This window comes from Mus musculus, chromosome 10 (genome assembly GCF_000001635.26).
Source record: "Mus musculus strain C57BL/6J chromosome 10, GRCm38.p6 C57BL/6J".
In the NCBI taxonomy this organism is placed as follows: domain Eukaryota; kingdom Metazoa; phylum Chordata; class Mammalia; order Rodentia; family Muridae; genus Mus; species Mus musculus.
The window spans coordinates 69,921,530-69,937,034 of record NC_000076.6 but is presented as its reverse complement, the minus strand read 5'-3'; the positions used below and the strand labels follow the sequence as shown (position 1 = coordinate 69,937,034).

Genomic DNA, 15,505 nt, shown 5'->3' with positions numbered 1-15,505 from the left:
GTATCTTGATTCAATTAGTTGATGTGGGAAGATGCATCTTAATTGCAGTTGATTGTGGGTAGGACCATTTCCTAGGGCAGGGATCCAGGACCTTGTCAGTGGAGAATGTGAACCTAGCATGAGCAACCACACGTTGATTGCTCTAGGTTGCTGACCATGGAGGCCACGTGACCAGCTGCTTCAAAAGCCTTGACTTTCCTGCTAGGACAGACGGATTGGACAGACTTTGTCCTGAACTGTAAGCTAAAGTCAATCCTTAAGTTATTATTGTCAGGGTATTTTACAAAAGCAATAGGAAATGGAACTAAGATCTTGGGGTCAGCGGGTGGTGGCCCAGGCTGATCACCTTGTATCTCAACTGTACTTTAATTATGGTTAATGTACAAACATATTAGTCAGCAGGATGATGAAGCAGAGGCTGTTCTCAGCCAGGGCAGGGCCTGTTCTGTAGAAGAAAGTTCACAGAGTTCATGTGAGCCTATTCCCTATCCTGACTTGTCAAGAGCAATTCTGGCTGGACAGTGATGTGTAGCTTTGAACCTGAGAGCAAGCCAGGGATCAGTGGTTTGGGGATGCTTAATGTTTAAAATGTATGCCACACTTCCCAAATCATCAACACCCTAGAGAAGGGATCTTCTGAAATCTGTAAGTACAGACATGAGGTGAAAAAGACAGACTACTCACCTAGATAGTCTATGTGTATGGGTGTTTACCCTGTGTGCATGCATGTGCACCACTGGTGTGCCAAGCTCCTAGGGAGACCTGAAGGGGGCCCTGGATGCCTTGGAACTGAATTTACAGACAGTTGTGAGCTGTCATGTGGGTGCTAGGGACTGAACCTGGGTCCTCAGCAAAAGCATCCAGTGCTCTTAATAGCTGAACCTTCTATCCAGCCCCAGACCATTCATTTTTGATCCTTTGATTTTAATTCAAATGCACCCATGAGCTTCAGCAAACATGTCTTCTGAGGCTCTCCCAGGGCAACAGGAGGCACTTTTTTTTTTTTTGACAGCTGCTCTTCCCAGAATCACCTGCTTCTTATCTTCCATAGTTAACACACCTTCTCAAAATTTTGCTTCCCTCTTTTAAAAGTTATTTTAAAGGTGTTCATATGGACAAAGTGAAAGAAAGAAAAAAAAAGCTACACAGAAGATCCACAGCCAAGGCTATACAGAGAAACCCTGTCTTGAAAAACTAAAAAAACAAAAACAAAAAACAAAACCCAAGATCCAGCTATCCTGGTACCCAAATCCAACAACCACCATTTGGAAAATGTACGTAGAGGGGAAGTGGTTGGGTAGGTATCTTCATGGGTGAAGACACTTGCTGTACTGGAGGCCAGAGCCCCCTGGTCAGGAAGGCATGGTGGCCACCTGCAATGCCAGCACTTGGAAGACAGAGACAAGCGTCCCTGGAACAAGTAGATGAGTCAGGCCAACTGATAGTTAGCTCTGGTTCCAAGAGGGACTCTGTGTCAATGACTAAGGAGGAGAGTAATCAAGAAAGACAACAGACATTATCACTTCAGGCCCAGGCCCATGCAAGTACATGCATGGACAGACAGACAGACAGACAGACAGACAGACCAAAGGACAGACCAAAAGACAGGCAGGCAGGCAGGCAGGCCTGTGCTTTGGGCTTTTCCTTCTGGATCGGATTTAAGCCCTCAGTTGCTGCTCCAGCGCTATGCCTTCCTGCCTGCCTGTCTGCCACCACGCTCTCAGCCATGATGGCCTAATGCCATGATAGTCATAGTGGACTAATCCTCTGAAACGGTAAACAAGTCCCCAACTAAATGCTGTCTTTTATAAATTGCTTTGGCTGTGATATATCTTCATAGCAATAGAACAGTAATTTAGGCACACCGTGCATCCACACCTGCAAAACAAAAAACAACCCCCCACACACACACACACATATACACACCATCAAATTTGCTTTTTCTGCTCTAGAGATGAACTGTTGGGAAGTAAGTAACTGCTTAATTCATTCATTCCTGAAAACTCGGGGATGTGTTTGTTCCCCTGTAACACACAGACTCTCCTGCATAACCTTGATTAAAACTATTTGTTTTTGAGAAAGGGTTTCTCTGTGTAGCACTGGCTGTCCTGGGACTTGCTCTGTAGACCAGACTGGTCTTGAACTCAAAGAGATCCAACCTTGTCTCCAGAGTGTTAGGGTTAAAGGCATGTGCCATCTCTGCCCCTAAAACATTTTTTTTTAAAAAGATTGATTTATTCATTCATTTATTCATTCTATGTATGTATGTATGTATATGTATGTGTGTGTATGTATGTATGTATGTGAGTACACTGTAGCTGTCTTCAGAGACACCAGAAGAGGGCATTGGATCCCACTACAGATGGTTGTGAGCCACCATGTGGTTGCTGGGAATTTAACTCAGGACCTCTGGAAGAGCAATCAGTGCTCTTAACCACTGAGCCATCTCTCTAGTCCTCTAAACCATTTGTTTACGATTCACACTCCCCCCCATGTTGGTCAAGGACTTGACTTAGTAGTCTTCACCAACAACCTAGTCTGATCTCTACAATTATTCTTGGGGTTTTGTTTGCTTTTTCCCCCCTTAAAGGCTCCTGGTGTGCTGTGGTCTCTTTGACTGATTGTAGGAGGGTAGAGATGTCCACATAGGTCAGTGGTTCTCAACCTGTGGGTCATGACCCCTTTGGGGGTTGAACGACCCTTTCGTAGGGGTAACCCAAGATCATCAGAGAACATATATTTACATTATGATTCATAACAGTAGCAAAATTATAGTTATGAAGTTGCAATGAAAATAATTTTAAGATTGGTGGTCACCACATCATGAGGTGTATTAAGGGGTCACAGCATTAGGAAGGTTGAGAACCACCGCCATAGGTGTTTCTAAGACTGAAGCTGCTAACTGACCCCAAGGGCACTAGCTTCATCTCGAAGCTTTGGGTCTTTCTTTTCACAGTTCATTAGTTCTGAGTTTATCCTTCTTGGTAAAAGCTACGAACCAACCCAGGGAAGCAAGGAACATCAAGAACATTTATTTTTGATTTATACTTTGATTCTGGTGGGTCATTGAGGTTTCAAAAGCCCATGCCAGGCTGCGTCTCTCTCTTTCTGTTACCTGCTTGTGAATCAGATTTAAGTCCTTAGCTACTGCTCCAGCGCCATGCCTGCCTGCCTGCCTGCCTGCCGCCATGCTCCCTCACTCTCTGAAAATGTAAGCCAAGTTCTCAATTAAATGCTTTCTTTTATAAGTTGCCTTGGCCATGGTGTATCTCCACAGATATGGTGTGGTGCTGATGGTGGAAAACATCATAATTTTGGACCCTGTCTCTGAAATGAATAGCTAATAAGAAGTGATGGCCACAGTTCTATTTAATGAGGAGTCCACAATGGGTCTTGTATGAGTATAAAGTTTTGCACAGAGAATGACATCAATATATTGTCTACTACCTCATGTAACTGGGAATGTACAAAAACCAGGATGAGTATACCAGGCTCTTTAGAAAGTCTCTACCAACACCTGGTGATACCAGGTACCTAAGAGAGCATGGTCGATTACTAGTTTCTTACTACAGGCTGTCTCGGACTTACGCCCACCTAAAACCTATGACATGCCACACCTATAATCATTATACAATGGTTATTTTTCTTTAAAGTCTGACAATGGAAAGCCTCTGTATTTCCCGCTGGAAGGCCTGCTTATTAAGAACATTCTAGCCAGTATAATGTAGCATTCACTACAGGTCATTGCGAAGTACGACACACACCCGTGGGTGTGACATCAGCATGCCCAGACACGTGGGAGTTCCAAAGGGCTGACCACCTATTGCTGAACTCTAGCTTGGGTGTGGGTGACTGTCATCACCTTGTGCCGTCAGATACCACAAGCTACTTTCAAGTTGGTTTACGGTCCTCGCAGATTCATCAATCACTAGGACCCTACTGTGACCATTCAAAACCAGGCACTGTGTGTGTCTCTACATTTTTCTAGAACCATTCTCAATCCATGTGCAGCAGGACTGTATCCCTGGGTCTTCTGACAGCATGAACTACCCAGTCAACCAGAAAACCAGAAAGGAGAAACTAAACAAGCAACAGATGAAACCACAGAGATGCTGTGACAGCAGAAAATGCTACTATGCCTCGAGAACCGCCCCCCCCCCCCGAACTGAACAGACCCAAAGCAGGACTGGTTTAATCTATGATGGCTCGTCATATACTTCCAGTGGACACGCACTCTTCACTTAGCAACCATTCACGCAAATAATGTCAGCTAACTGCACAGCAAATGCATTTGACTTAGAGACAAGAAAGGTATAGGTGTCTTTTCCAAGATGCCACGAGTTCCCCTCCATGGGATACACAAAAGAGAGAGCCATTTCTGATGATGGTACAACTCTTGGTTTTCTTTAACTGGCTAGTATCTGCAAACTTACAAACACTAAATCAAAAATATCATAGATGATATAAACAGATACACTAGATATAGGTATAGACATGCAGATTTGATTTAGATTATATATATAGGACCGAGAGCTTACCTGCTCTTTGGATGGTACCAGAAGTTCCTCTATCATCATGCTGTCCCTTGCGTAGGAGCTTCTGTTCAAGGTGTAGGACCTATCCGAACTGAAGGAGCGGAGGCTGTTGTATTTACAGTCACCCATTCAACAGTGGGAGGTGATGATGGGATGAAAGAAAATAAAGGCATGCAATTTTAAGAACAGGCAAGATGGCTAAAAATACCGACAAATGTGCTTTTTTAAAAATTTGTTTTGTTTTGTTTTGTTTTTTAAAGAAAAGGTATCAAAATTAAATTCTTTAGATAGACTGAATTTCACAATTGAGATCTTAAAATCTGGACAATTTGGGGTCAAATCTGAGGTGAAACACATGGTGACTTTAGATACTCTGCTATGGCACGGAACCAGCACGGCACTGAAAAGATTTGCTATCTGATAACACTAGTTTTCTTTTTTCTTTCTTTCTTTTTTTTCATGATTTACTTATTTTATGTGCATTGGTGTTTTGCCTCCATATACGTCTGTGTGAGGTTGTCGGATTCCCTGGAATTGGAGGAACACACAGCTATGGGCTGCCCTGTGGGTGCTGGGAATTGAACCCAAGTCCTATGGAAGAATTGCCAGTGCTCTTCACCACTGAACCATCTCTCTGGCCCCAACAAGAGTGTTTAAGAGGAAGGCTTTGTTAGAGGTGCCTCTTCCAGTCCGACTATGGCACTTTTTACACTTAGCTGGGACTGTGTCTGCTGAGGTAGGGTCTGTGAGTGAGTCATTGGAAATCAGCTCTGGCTTTGCATACTAAGAGCTCTGGTTTGGAGCTGTCTCTCAAGGACAGTTTCAAGAAGGGGAATAGAAACTGTTGTTGGTTGTATTCCAGTAGATATTCACATACCCTGTATTCACATCCTTCTTTTCCTTGGTTTGACTCTTTTCTTCTTTCTTCTCGATACTCTTATCCTTTCTAGACTCTCCCATAGACCGTCCCTGAATTTTTCAGGGTGCAGCCCACACTCTGCCTGTGTGGACCCTTAAACTGAAAGCCAGTAGATTATGAGGACATGGGAGGATGATTCTAAAATATCATCTTGGTTAAGGCTCCACATATCCACCTAAGTCCTGTGAAGCACGGTTATCACTAATCTGAGTCTTGGGTTAATGGCTTTCTCATGATCCTCTGGGAAGGAGGAGGATGGTGGCTTCGAGGAACAGCTCCAATATCCACTCTCGCTACTCTACTTAACTGGCAGGCTTTCAGAAAAGGATATTCTGTCACCTCTTTGTGACGAGGTTTCCCATCTAACCCTTCATGAAGCAGAGCTTCCGGATGGGAAAGAGCTGAGGTGAAGCGTAGACTTGACTCTCCTACCATAATATATCTCCAACTAGTGTTATACACACTGACCCCTTTTATCTTGGGGTCCTCATTGGTAATATCATGGTCCTCATAGAGAATGAGGACCATGGGAAATTAGTAGTTTGCTTTGTAATATTGCCTACTTAACTGATAACGAGTGTCCAAGCTGGAGTCATGGCATCTCTAGCAGTTGACTCAGTCAGATTTTGGCATCATCTTTGCCTTGTGCGCATGTGCAAGTGGGAAGCCAGCAAAGACTACAACAAGGAATACATGCCCGCTTTGCACAGTGGGATCTCCTCCCCAGTGCCTGCTGGCTGCAATATCATCAGCCATTACACACATCACTCTAAGTGCTACTACGCAGAGGCTGGGTCGTTCCTTCAGGACCAGAGTCTCAGCTTTCACTGAATCTCATGTTCATGGCTCTGACTCACAACTAACATTCATTCCAAGGCCGTTACCAAACATGCTTAGCAAATATTTACTGACTGTGTCCAGCGCCATCCAGGCACAGAGGCGCTTCCCCAGGAGGCCACGGGGCTGCATGGCCATGCTGGTCATGTGACCAAGCTTTCTTTCTCATCTTTTTTTCTTCATATTATTCCTCTTTCTAGACCCTTAGTATCTCTTCAATAAAGCTTTGCTTGAGCGCTTTCCTTCATTACTGTTCTTTTACTTTCTAAATCACACATTTCTGCAAATCAGGACCGGCATTACATGATACATCAGAGATGGGCCGTAGTTGTAGGCGTCTATAGGCAAACATTTAAAAGCTTTTAAGAGGGGTTACGTAATTGTGATCTTTCCCACTTTCAAATGTAAGCTTTGTGAATCCTTCGCCCCCCTGATTGTCCTTCAGTGGCAGCTGCAGGTCAGAGCTCAGACTTGGTTCTGACCACAGAAAGGCTTCAAGTTGTGATTCCTAAGGGAACCTACCAAGGGTCACCCCAACGCCCTGATTCACCACCGAACACTCGGGACCAGAAAAACGTTGATTGTTTACATAAGGGCATCTAGAAAGCTTTAAGTTGATTTGTTGTTATGTTTTGCTTTGCTTTTTCAAGACAAGATTCTTTGTGTAGCGTTCCCTGGCTGTCCTGGAACTTGTTCTGTACACCAGGCTAGCCTCAAACTCAAGAGATCCACCTGCCTCTGCCTCCAGAGTGCTGGGATTAAAGGCGTGCACCATCACCATATAGCCTTCAGTTGTTTTTTGACTATGGTCAGGAGATTATTTGTAGCCATCGTTGTAACTTAAGTGTTAGATGCAGGACCCGTTAGAAAACCGTGCTTCCTTGGGCTAAAACGTTATTAGGATGTCTAGGACAGCTCAAACAAGCAGCCACCAGCAAACAGACTGGACTTTTCTTTAGAACCAACAAACCCTTTTTACTTTGGTCATGCGTTCTATAAAACTTGTTAAGGGAGGGTGAACTGCTTAACTGTTCATTCACTATTATATAGGTAAGATTTCTTTTTCACAGATTTTTGTTTTTCCCCTTTCCCAAGCATAACTGATTTCCTAAAACAAAAAAAAAAAAAAAAAAAGAATTTTTTTAAAAAGCACATTGTAGGCTAGCACAGCACAGCACAGCACAGCACAAATGTCAAAAAACAAAAACCAAACCAAAAAAAAAAAAAATGGGAATATGGGTTGGGGACAGGCAGAGTAACACTACAGAAGCGCCACATTTCTTACCTTATCTTGGGACTATTTTAAGGTATTTTTAGAAAAAAAAAAAGTAAAACCAAGAGAAAAGGAATGTAAAAATAAAATAAAATCAGACAGGGAAAAAAAGAAAAAAAACAAATGTTATAGTTGAATGAATCATACAGTGAATGTCCCTTTAAATGTTACATTCAGGATAATTGACTTGATAATGCTTCAATGATATGCTTTAGAAACATTAAATTATTAATAATTTAAAGTGAAGAGATAGCTATAAACACACACTACGAAAAATATTTGCCTCTGAGCATAACATGAGTCGCCATGCGTACAAGTAACAGTGATCAGTAATGGCTCAGTCAAAATCAGAGACAGGAAATCCTTAACATTATCTTAAGACAAAAAAATAATTACAAGAGGCAGCACCCAGGTTTCATAGCACACTGGAAGCAAATGGCTAGAGTTTTCTAGCAAGGAAGGAGAAGGCAGCTTGCTGCAGGAGTATAAATGGTACCCAAGTCTCTATAAAAGACCAAAAAAAAAAAAAAAAAAAAAATCAAGATGCTTGCTGGGCCCATGTGTTTTAGTTATAACTTCCTAGAATCTGTGATTGAAATATTGTGCATTTTAAAAGCTCCCCTTTGTCTTCTCGTTGGTGACACCTGCTTCTATCAGCTTCGCAAGCCTTTTAGGAATGGATTTCTAAAGAAAAACTTGTACTGGCTCATGTTGAGACTCCAAAGACCAAGCAGTATCTAAACTGGTTTCACTCACCACACGGGGAACAATCCCCAGGGTTTACTTTGTGGGAAGAGCCATTTACTATTGGACAATGAAACTTTTTACAGCGGATTCCTGAACCATAGGAAAATGTCCTCGGGGCTCTAGCTTAGAAGGTTTAATTATTAGCTTTAAAATAACTTGACAGTCAGCAAACACGCTGTTGAGCCACACCAGGGGAAAAGAATTCCCAGCCTTTTGGACAAGATCCGGTTCCTTCACACAGTGAGTGACTTATAAGTCAAGGCTTTTCCCCTTCAGTTGTACCGGCTGAATTAGTGACTAAAGTCACAGTCGCACTCCTAGCAGGCCTGGTGACCAACACACTGATGGCACACTGATGGCACAACCTAAATTGCCAATGCATGGAAGACAGTTTACAGTTTGTTTTTATCATCAAGGGAACCACGAATTTAATTCTTCACCAACCAATACAGCAAATGGTCCGTATGCAAATTTCTTACACAGCGTAACAAGAAAGGTCTTCCAATACAGAGCAAGCTACTTTTGAAACATGAGACTCGGGTTGGTTTTTGCCCATTTATCGGGGAGCTCATGTGGTACTCTGCTGGAAGCCAACTGCAAAGAGGGAGATGGGAAGAGCAAAGATTGACCTGTTCTAGCACACGAGAGAGACTACACACTGCAAATGATGAGGAAAAAAAAAACAAAAAACAAACAAACCAGTGTGTGTGCTTGTGTGCACATGCACAAGTGTGTGTTCACATCAAGAACATGCCACAGGATTCACATGGCATCCAAAGAGTGCATTCTGGAGCCGTGAGGGAGATGGGAATGATGCTGGCTCATGACAGATCATGGTTGTTGTAAGCAAACACCGAATAAGAAAAAAAAAAAAAAAAGAAAATCCCCCAGCGATAATACAGTACCTGGCAGAACGGGCTCCAAGACTGAAGCCTACGTAACCTTCTGCTGGCAGGGAGTCATCACCTAGCTCCTTAAGGTCCTGTGGCCCGAGATACTTGTCAGTGTCCCCTGTGATGGCATCTTCACCTGCAGGTGGAGAACAAGCCAGTCAGAAGCCCTCCCTCTTGACTATGTGGCCATCAGGGAGAAAAGAGACTCTCATGGTGTAATCTCCTTCCCAGGCACCCCTGTAGGTTTTATTTTATTTTATTTTTTTAACTGCCATACAGAAGAAAGAAACAGTGGAGGGAGAGGTTAGTTCCCCATTGCAGGGGCTGACCAAAGAAGCAAGCTCAATTAGTGTTGATGATCGATGTAAGCATGACCCCTACCCACTCCCTGCCTCCCAGGTTCAGTGCATTAAGCGATGAAGCTTATCTATCAGGTGAGTCACGCCCCCCCCCCCCCACTTTACCACCCATGATGATGATGGCATCTTGTTTGAATGGACACAGCCTGCACAATGAGGCCTAATATGTCACCAATACTGTCCTTAAAGTGAGGGAAGGGAACGGCTTTATTTAGTTATTGGCTTGTGTGTGTTAGTGTGCACGTGCCAAAGGGCACCTGTGGAGGTCAGAGGACAACCGTTCGAGTCAGTTCTTGCCTTCCATTACGTGGGTTTCAGGGTCAAACTGAGTCAGGCTGAGCAAGTGCTTTTAAACCAACTGAGCTATCTCACCTGCCTAGGAAAGAGATTGGCGGTGTTTTTTTAAACCAGTTTCCTCTTAGGATTTCAGGCTGGGGCATATCTATTCCGAGTTTCGGGAGTTACTGGTGGGAGCAGGACCCGCCTGCCTGGGAGACCTCGGAGCACACTAACTTTGAACCGTTTCTAAATCTCTCAGATTAACGAGTCAGCTCAGCTGTTCCCACCGCTTGCTTGAGGTCTACTTGCAAAGTAACTAATTCTGCCTTCTAAAAGACTAGCCCTGACCTAGGGGCTCCTGCAGCCAGAAGGGGGGAACCAGAGGAACTGTGCTCCAACTATCCACACAAAGAGTTAATGCATGCAAAATGCTCTTCCAAGCTCTCTGTGTGCCTAGTGAGCTCACACGGAAAACCACATTCCAAGAGCAACGGGGCAGGTTTTTCAATCGTCTTTTGCCCTCTGGGATAGTTCCCATCCCTCTCAAAGTATAGCACAGGCGGCGCAACAAAAGTTCCCTCCACTCGAGCAAACCCGGTCTCTCTTTAAAATTCCTTTCCTTCCCTTTCTAGATACAAGCTGGCTGGCCCAAAGAGGTTCCAAATGTGTATATGCTAGGTTCTCTCAGAGGCAAATGATTCATGGCTCGCTTCTCCATTCACTGCTGTTTACAATTCCCATTCATTTCAACTCTCTCGAAACCACAGGAGCTCAACTTTTTAGCAACCAATCAGGTCTTGAAACACACTGGTAACTACTTTCTTTCTTTCTTCTTCTTCTTTTTTTTTTTTTTTCCAAATGTAAAACAGTAAACAGATCATCTTCCGGATGTTACTCTGTTTCACACTAGGTCAAGTATTCCAAGGGGAGGGGTATTTGCATATTTCTCCATCAGAAACCAAACCAGAGCCCTCCAAGCAGGAATTAAAGAAAGATCTTACTGTGTGGCAAAGCCATTTCCACCACGACTGGTTGGGGAGTACTTTCCCGAGGCTTCCAGGAATTCCTTAAGCAGGGGTTTAGAGTAAGCCGTCCACACCAGCCCCAATCCACACCAGCCTGGTATGGATCCAAACCCGTCCCTAGTCAGATCTTCTTCACCAGGGCTGCAGCGTTTCCCTCAGCATCTCCAAGCTGTCGAAGGCAACTGAGCAGCTGTACATCATTCCTCACTTTTTTAACTCCGAAGATTTAAAAAAAAAAAAAAACTCAGACCGAAACATGCGAAAAATTTTGTGTGGCAACACTTAATAGCGACGAACATCCTTCTGACCGCTCAACAGACATCCTTTCAAAGTGCCTCCTGATTGGATTAAGGACGCTCTGGCAAGCCTCTTGCAGGACCCAATAGTGACATAAAAGCAAACCCAGGAGTTATTTGTATGTAAATATGAGGACTGCCTGGGTGTAGACTTTCAGTAACTTGATACCAGGGCAGTCAGAGTAGCAGGGACCCTCACAAGTCCAGAGAGCCCCGGGCACTTGTGTAACTGGGCGATTTGGAGACGGGCTCTTCTCAAAAGTGAATGAAGAAACAGCCAAGCCAGGTAGAAGAAAAACAAACCCAGGGAGAAAACAAAGAAGGGCCCGGGAGCAGGAGTGGCCGGGAGCTGCAGGCAAACTTTCAACTTTGTTCTCGGCTGGGAACACCGGGAGCCTCTGTTATTTATGGTCCCTGTCAGGTGGAAGGAGGGCAGGAAAGAAGGGAGGGCCTGCCCTTGGGTGGAGGTTGGGAAACTGCTGGGCTGGGGAAGCAGCTGTGACACTAGAGTTCCCAGGGACACCTCAGATCAAACACACAGATCAACAGGGAGAGAGAGAGAGAGAGAGAGAGAGAGAGAGAGAGAGACAGAGACAGAGACAGAGACAGAGACAGAGACAGAGACAGAGACAGAGACTGGGGAAGTGTTCTGCTGGAGTTGGGGCAAGAGTTCTCTCCATTCGTGAACACGCTCAGAGAGTCTCTGCTTCTCACTTCTGAGAGGGTCCCCGAAGAATGGGGTGACAGTGGCCAGGAGGAGAAGACTTAGCTCAGCAGGTGACCCTTGCCACCTTCCTATTAAAACGTCTCGACTCTGAAACGTGGGGCTTCTCTCCTATGGGGAAGCGTCCTGCTTCTGTGGGCAATGAGAGAGCCAGCTCTCCGCAGGTTCCACCGGGGTACGCCCGAGCAGAGGCCGTTTCAATGGCACGCTCTCATGTACACACCAGGGTGGTTAGTCTAGGATGTTAATAAAGCGCTTTGAAACCTAAGCCATTGTGCCCAGTATGTCTTTTTTAAAAGGTCTTTAAATTTATTTTTCGAGAATGTTATGTGCACAACACAATACGATCTTATCCGTCGCCCCCCCCCCCCCCCCGCCATTTCCGTATTCCTTCACCTCCCTATCCCTCTCACAGCTTTGTTTTTAAAAACTCATAGGTGCAGCCCCTAACTACAAGGGTGTGCAGCCATCCAATGGGGCAGAAGCAACTTACCTGTGGCCACACCCCCAGAGAAGAGTGACTCTTCCTGACCCCCTGCTATCTACAGCCAATAGTTCCCCAGCTAGAGCCGGGGGCCGGATAAGCCCTTCCCTATCACTCGGTCCACCCTCTTGGCCTGTTACCTAAACACAGAGAGATCGGAATCTGTAGGGGGCAAGTGGGGAACAGAGTTCTCTGGGATCATGAATGAGCGAATGGCTATGACTCCTCGATATTAAGACGATCTGTTGATCTGTTTTAATCCGCTCAGTCCGGCTGCAAGCCAAGAGGACACTACATGCGTGGGAGGGAAGCCAGGCTTCGGGAAGAGAAAGGTCTGAATGCTAGGCTGGGGTTTTTTTTTTGTTTGTTTGTTTGCTTGGTTTTTGTTGTTGTTGTTGTTTGTTTGTTTTGTTTTGTTTTGTTTTGTTTTCCATATCTAAAAACCACAAGCCAAGGTGTTTTGTAAGGCGTTTTACACAAGATTTGGTTCCCACAAGCCTGGGATGTGGAATGCTTCTTCCCCACCCCCACCCCCACACCCCATCCCCCACCCCGCTCAGCTAGCCTTTCACCCCAGCCTGTCCACCTGTCAGAAAGTTAGTTCTTTCAGTCGCTGCAGATTCTTTAACTCTTAGACTTTGAGCCTGGGCAGGCGTTTGCTCTTTCTCACCTGACTAATTTCTTCCTCTCTCACTTTCTGCTCACCATCTGAGAGGGGCGTTCCCAACCGCCCGGGGTGTCCTGGGCCTGGGACTAGCCTCTCACGTGGCCTGGTGAGATCTCTCTGATGGAGTGCATATTAGAAGTGCCCTATAGTTTTGGAACTGGTGATTAATAATGAATGAAGAAGGTTGGTTGTGTTTTTATTTCCAAATCTGCATGCTATGGTGATTTAGTACTCTTCTGGGATTAAACTTGATGGAGGGTGAGTGTGGCTTGTAAACCCATGTTTCCACCAAAATGTAGACCTTCTAAGTCAAAGTAGGCGGTAGGTGTTCTGGGTTTAGATTCAAGCTCTCGCAGTTATGAACAGAGACCCTTTAAAATATCATTTAACATCTCTGAGTCACAGTTTGGACCTTTACAAAAGGTGATTCTAACTAGGACTTCCCTACCACTTCCTGGAAATGTAACAAAAACTCTGAGCAAAGTGACCACTTCACCTTGCTGGGACATTTGACCAGTGGCAGGTTCTGTGTCATGAAGGTATATAGTTACCATAAACGCAAAATCAACAGACTTAGCAAGTCTATCCTACAAATAAATGATTAAACAGTAACAACAAAACTAAACTACCCACCTTTCCATGCGAGACATCCCATAATTATCACCTAGCACAACACCCTGTTATACTGAGGTCAGAGTGAGACGGACTGTTATTCAATTTCATGACTGACTCTAATCCTCTTTATAATAAAGCAAAATTAGTCAGCATCAGCCGCTTCCTGGGTTCAAATATTTTCAAGCCAGCAAAGGTATTGATTTAATATTAAACTGTGTGGTTTAATATTTATATATTATTATTATTGATATTTGTATATTATAAAATTCTTAAGTGTTTCTGATACTGAAGCGCTGTTGTAAATATGTATAAAGCACCAAGGGCCCTAAATTTTCACTTCCCAAGAAGTGCCTGGATCCACACTTGACTGACAGCCTGATAGCTTCAGTGGTAGCTAGGATTAATGGTTGGATAGTCGTGTTATAAATAGGTTCGGCTATGTTCTGGCAGGAAAGCTGTTTGTCTCTCCAGTTACCCTCCCTACCCAGTCTTTGCTAAACTCTCTTGTCCTCTGCCTGTTTAGGGTCCTTACTTGAATCTGCTTGCCTAGAGTTTTGAGCAGTACAATCCTGGGAAAGTGGCTTTCCAGGGTCTCTAGGTTCGAGAGGAAGAAACACTGCAGGTTCTCAGCGGGCCCCTTGGAAATGCTTGTTCATCCCTGGCCAGTCCGATGTAAGAAATGTGATTAACCTTAAACCATCACAGCCGTAACAATAATAACGAAGCTTGAGGCTTATGGATAGCAAGGCAGAGGTTGGTGGCAGGGGGAGAGAGAGGGGTCAGAGAAAGGAAGAGACATACAGGAGGAGGAGAGAAAGGAGGGGAAAGAGACAAAGGCAAGGAAGAGGAAAGAGGAGAGGAGAGAGGGAGGGAAGGAGGCAGTCAGTGCTTGTCAGTTCTCTCCTGTTCTAGACATCCTAGCTGAAGAACCCAACTTTGAATGACACCACCTTGCACACCTGCTCATGTGACTCCTGCCTCAGCCGCTTTCTGATGCTGCTTCATGAGCTCATGAACAGCGAGGGCAATCCCTGAGCTCAGCTGGCCCAGAAGGATGGAAAGCACCCACTAAGATGCTGAGGGTAGGCATAGGCTGTTATTTTGTAACAGGTAACTAAGGTGGAAATGAGAAATGAGGTCCAGAGGTCACACGGTGCTTGCCCAGCCTGTCACGGGCACTCTCCTCAGCTCTGTACCTCAGCTGTGACCGCAGGATGAGTACAGACAAGGACCTCAAGCAAGTGGGGTGGCAGATTCTATCAGGTGAGCTCCCATCATGCACTACTGCCTTTCTAAGCATTGATATCTGGGCACCACTCATCTTACTACTAATCCATCTATGTCAGTATTCCACCACGTGGGGAATGTTTTCAATACACCGTGAACTGAATTCAACAGGAACCTCAGAAGAACCACCATCCCTCAAGTGACCATACCACTGGCTGCATTTCACTACCATGCCCAGCCATCCCCCCCTCCCCGTCTCTGAATGGAGAGAAGACTCCCTTTACCTGAAAGGACTGCACTTAAGAGTTGTAAACTCTGTCTACCTGGAAAACAAGCTAGAACAGCCTCAGGTACAAGGACAGAAATAAAAAGAAACTGAGCTAAATGATATTCAGGGCTGTGGAGGAACGGACGGGTGCACTATCTCCTTGGATCATATGAAGCCATCCTGCATCCTACCTTTACCATGCTCTCAGCGATCCTTCCTATGTGGCTCAACAAAACAGCTCTTGACCTAATGTGGGAACGAATTTTCTAGCCCTAGGCTTGGACCCTTTGCCCCCTCCTCTCTTTTCTTTCCTCCCTTCTTCCCTTGTCCCCTTTCTCACCCTCTCCCCTCTTCTCT

General features: G+C 44.9%; 1 protein-coding gene across 54 annotated transcripts in view; it reads right to left on the bottom strand.

Annotated features, from left to right (window-relative positions):
- The window catches only part of Ank3 (ankyrin 3, epithelial), a 493,951-nt gene that overhangs the window by 90,402 nt on the left and 388,044 nt on the right, over nucleotides 1-15,505 (bottom strand). For 38 of the 54 annotated variants that reach the window (XM_011243299.2, NM_146005.3, NM_170688.2 and 35 more), the window contains 2 exons: nucleotides 9,217-9,340; nucleotides 4,539-4,641 (listed from right to left, as the gene is read on the bottom strand). The exons of 1 other annotated variant lie outside the window; for it this stretch is intronic. In XM_011243299.2, coding sequence (XP_011241601.1) covers nucleotides 4,539-4,641; nucleotides 9,217-9,340 — 227 coding nt within the window. Of the gene's footprint in view, nucleotides 1-4,538; nucleotides 4,642-7,576; nucleotides 7,589-9,216; nucleotides 9,341-10,843; nucleotides 15,494-15,505 lie in introns of those variants that run through there. 15 more of the 54 variants (XM_011243293.2, XM_030244837.1, XM_006513126.3 and 12 more) reach the window with 5 other exon arrangements.